At 35.8% G+C, this 2,742-nt stretch overlaps 1 protein-coding gene across 1 annotated transcript; it reads left to right on the top strand.

The window, feature by feature from the left end:
- Positions 1–996: 996 nt before the first annotated feature.
- LOC114298222 (uncharacterized) lies at positions 997–2,303 on the top strand. The gene is made up of 2 exons (XM_082889512.1): positions 997–1,365; positions 1,461–2,303. Exons 1-2 carry the CDS (start codon positions 997–999, stop codon positions 2,052–2,054), a joined length of 963 nt encoding a protein of 320 aa, XP_082745638.1. The 3' UTR covers positions 2,055–2,303.
- The last annotated feature ends 439 nt before the right edge of the window (positions 2,304–2,742 follow it).

The following is a 2,742-nucleotide window of genomic DNA, read 5'->3' on the forward strand; positions in this document are numbered from 1 at the left end:
TTCAATCTGTTAACTGTGTAGGGTTGGCGACTGGGGAGACTCGCTCTAGCATACCGTAGCCCAAACTCTGTGAGTAACGATTGTGTAAAGATATGTTTACAAATGATTATCTTCTGAACAACTGAACCGTACTGTTTTCTGAACTGATTTACTGTTAATTGAATGAATGTATGTCCTATATTCTGAACTGTATTGTGGCATCCTTAGCACCTACTGTTTACTGTTACTGTGACAGAATTCTCTGTCGGTTTCCTCGTGGAACCACTACTGTTTACTGACTGATGGCCATCATTACTGTTCGGTCTTTTAAGACCTACTGTTACTGTTATGCTAATGGATGTACCACATATGACTGTTTACTGTACTGAGCAACTGAAATACTGATTGAAATGAACTGTTTTCATTACTGTAAGGACATTCATTCTTAACCTCTTTACGCTTTATGTTATTCACTGGGCTTTAGCTCACTGCTCATATATATATGTAGGTGTTCAGGCACCGGATTGAAGCTAGAGGCGTCAGGGTTACTCCAGTTTTGTCAAGCCAGCCTTTGTGCCTCACTGCGAGGTTCCGAGCCTATCTGCTAAGGCTTAGGGGTGTTTTAAGAATTCCCCCTTCTGTACTGTTTCACTGTTTTGTATAGACTGACTGTTCACTGTACCGCTATCTAGGGTTGAGTCCCTAGTTTGAATGAATGTAAATATTGTGCATACTGTTCTGTACTGTTTATGTATGAATGCATGAAAAATCTTTTTGGCATACAGACTGTCACAGCTCATTGGACATTGTTTAATTACTGTATTGGCTTCCGCCAGGCCCTGTACTCTGTTTTACTGTATTACTGTCCTGTAGGCCTTCGGTAATCTCGGATTACTGGCCGGTTACGGTGCTAAACCCATAGGGCCGGGTTTGGGTCGTGACATTATGATATATATGTTTGTGAGTTATTTATATTTTATGGTAATGCATATGAAATGTTCAATTATTACTGTAGGCATGGATAATGAGGTATCGAGTTCTCGTAAGAAAAAGAATGGCAAGGTTGATTCATTAAAACAAAGGCGAATATGGAGCCCACGTGAAGAGGACTGTCTAATTTCAGCCTTGTTGTTCATTGTGAATGATGGAATGAAAGTTGATAATTCTTTCAAGGCAGGCTATCTTATGAAATTGGAGAATAAAATGGCAGAGTTGTTACCCGGGACAGATTTACGTGGCTCTCCCCATATCGAATCAAAGATTAAAATATGGAAGAAGCAATACAATTCTGTGTTTGGTATGCTTGCTACTAGTGGATTTGGATGGAATGATACTGAAAAAAGAATTGACGTAGAGAGTGATAGTGTATGGGAGGCATATGTTCGGGTAAAGTTATCTCCTTTTGTTATTTACATACTATTTCATATATGTATTTTAACCTTATGTTGAAGATATTAATTGGGATTAGTTGGTCATTGTAGAGGGACAATGATGCAAAACACCTGAGGAACAAAACTTTCCGACATTTTGATGAATGGATTCAAATATTTGGCAAAGATCGAGCTACAAGAGAGTTTGCTGAAGACCCTGCTGATGCAGTTGAGGCTATGAATGCTGAAGAAGATGTGTTGTTGCATGGTCTTGCAGATAATGACACTTTTCTGGAACAAATGGGATTAAATAGTCAGACTGGTGAAGCAATGGATTATTCAAACTCAACAACTCAACGGCCTTCTGATAGTTCTACCAAAAAGAAAGACAAGAAAAGACCTAGAGCCAATGATGAAGTAGTTGAAGGGCTGACCATGTTTGCTGACAAGTTGGTGGATGTCTTGGGAACAACCAATGATAAGCTAGAATTCATTGGAAAAAGAATGAGGTATTCACATGATCTTGCATCTAAACGGGTATCACTAAACGATGAACTTACGAAGTTGTCAATTACTGTAGATGAAAGGTTAGATGCTTGTGAAATCATATCCCATGATGTCCAAAAGCTTGACATGTTCTTCAGCTTGACACATGATGATAGGCTAAGGTGGGTGATGAGGTTGCTAAGTAGGCATGCTCCGTAATAAACTTGTTGCATTTCATTGGAGTATTTTCTTTTTGGCCATGATTTCATATACATGGTAGGGAATGCTTTTTGTTAAGTCTATTATAAACTTGTTGATAAACTTAATTATTACTTTTTTTGTTTACAAGCACCCGTATTTTGTTAACTATAATTGGGATGCTTTTTATATATTGTTTTTGTGGTTGGCTTTGTATAATATCTTTGCTTTAGACTTTGGATCATAATAGAAATTGTGAAGTGTCCTTATTAGCTCTTTTCCTTTATGGTGTTTATATTTCCACCTGATTGAATAATTGAATAATTGAAATTGTATATATTGCTTTTATGGTGTTTATAATTGACTAATTGAAATTGAAATTGTATACATTTTATGGTGTTTAATTGAAATTGTATATATTGCCTTTCTACGGTTGGCTTTGTATTGTGTTTCCAGATTTCTGGTTATGACAAAGCAAAAAAATTCTGATAATAACATGACAAAGCAATATATAGGTTGATTTTTTTATGTAAGGGTGTTCACAAATTGTGTTTTCAGATTTTTTTGTTTTGAGGTTATCATTTGATTTTTTATGATAATAAAATTGTGATTTTTTATATCAAGGATTGTGATATATATTCTTTTTATACAAAAATCTAGCTACACTAAAAATCTAGCTAGATGTTTAGTTGAACACTTGAAAAAATTA

The sequence above is a fragment of the Camellia sinensis genome, chromosome 9 (assembly GCF_055761805.1).
Source record: "Camellia sinensis isolate YWXY chromosome 9, ASM5576180v1, whole genome shotgun sequence".
Lineage (NCBI taxonomy): Eukaryota > Viridiplantae > Streptophyta > Magnoliopsida > Ericales > Theaceae > Camellia > Camellia sinensis.

Coding starts and splice junctions, on each gene's coding strand:
- LOC114298222 (XM_082889512.1), top strand. CDS start 997: ATGGATAATGAGGTATCGAGTTCTCGTAAGAAAAAGAATGGCAAGGTT. Junction 1,366..1,460: donor TATGGGAGGCATATGTTCGG/GTAAAGTTATCT, acceptor TGGTCATTGTAG/AGGGACAATGATGCAAAACA.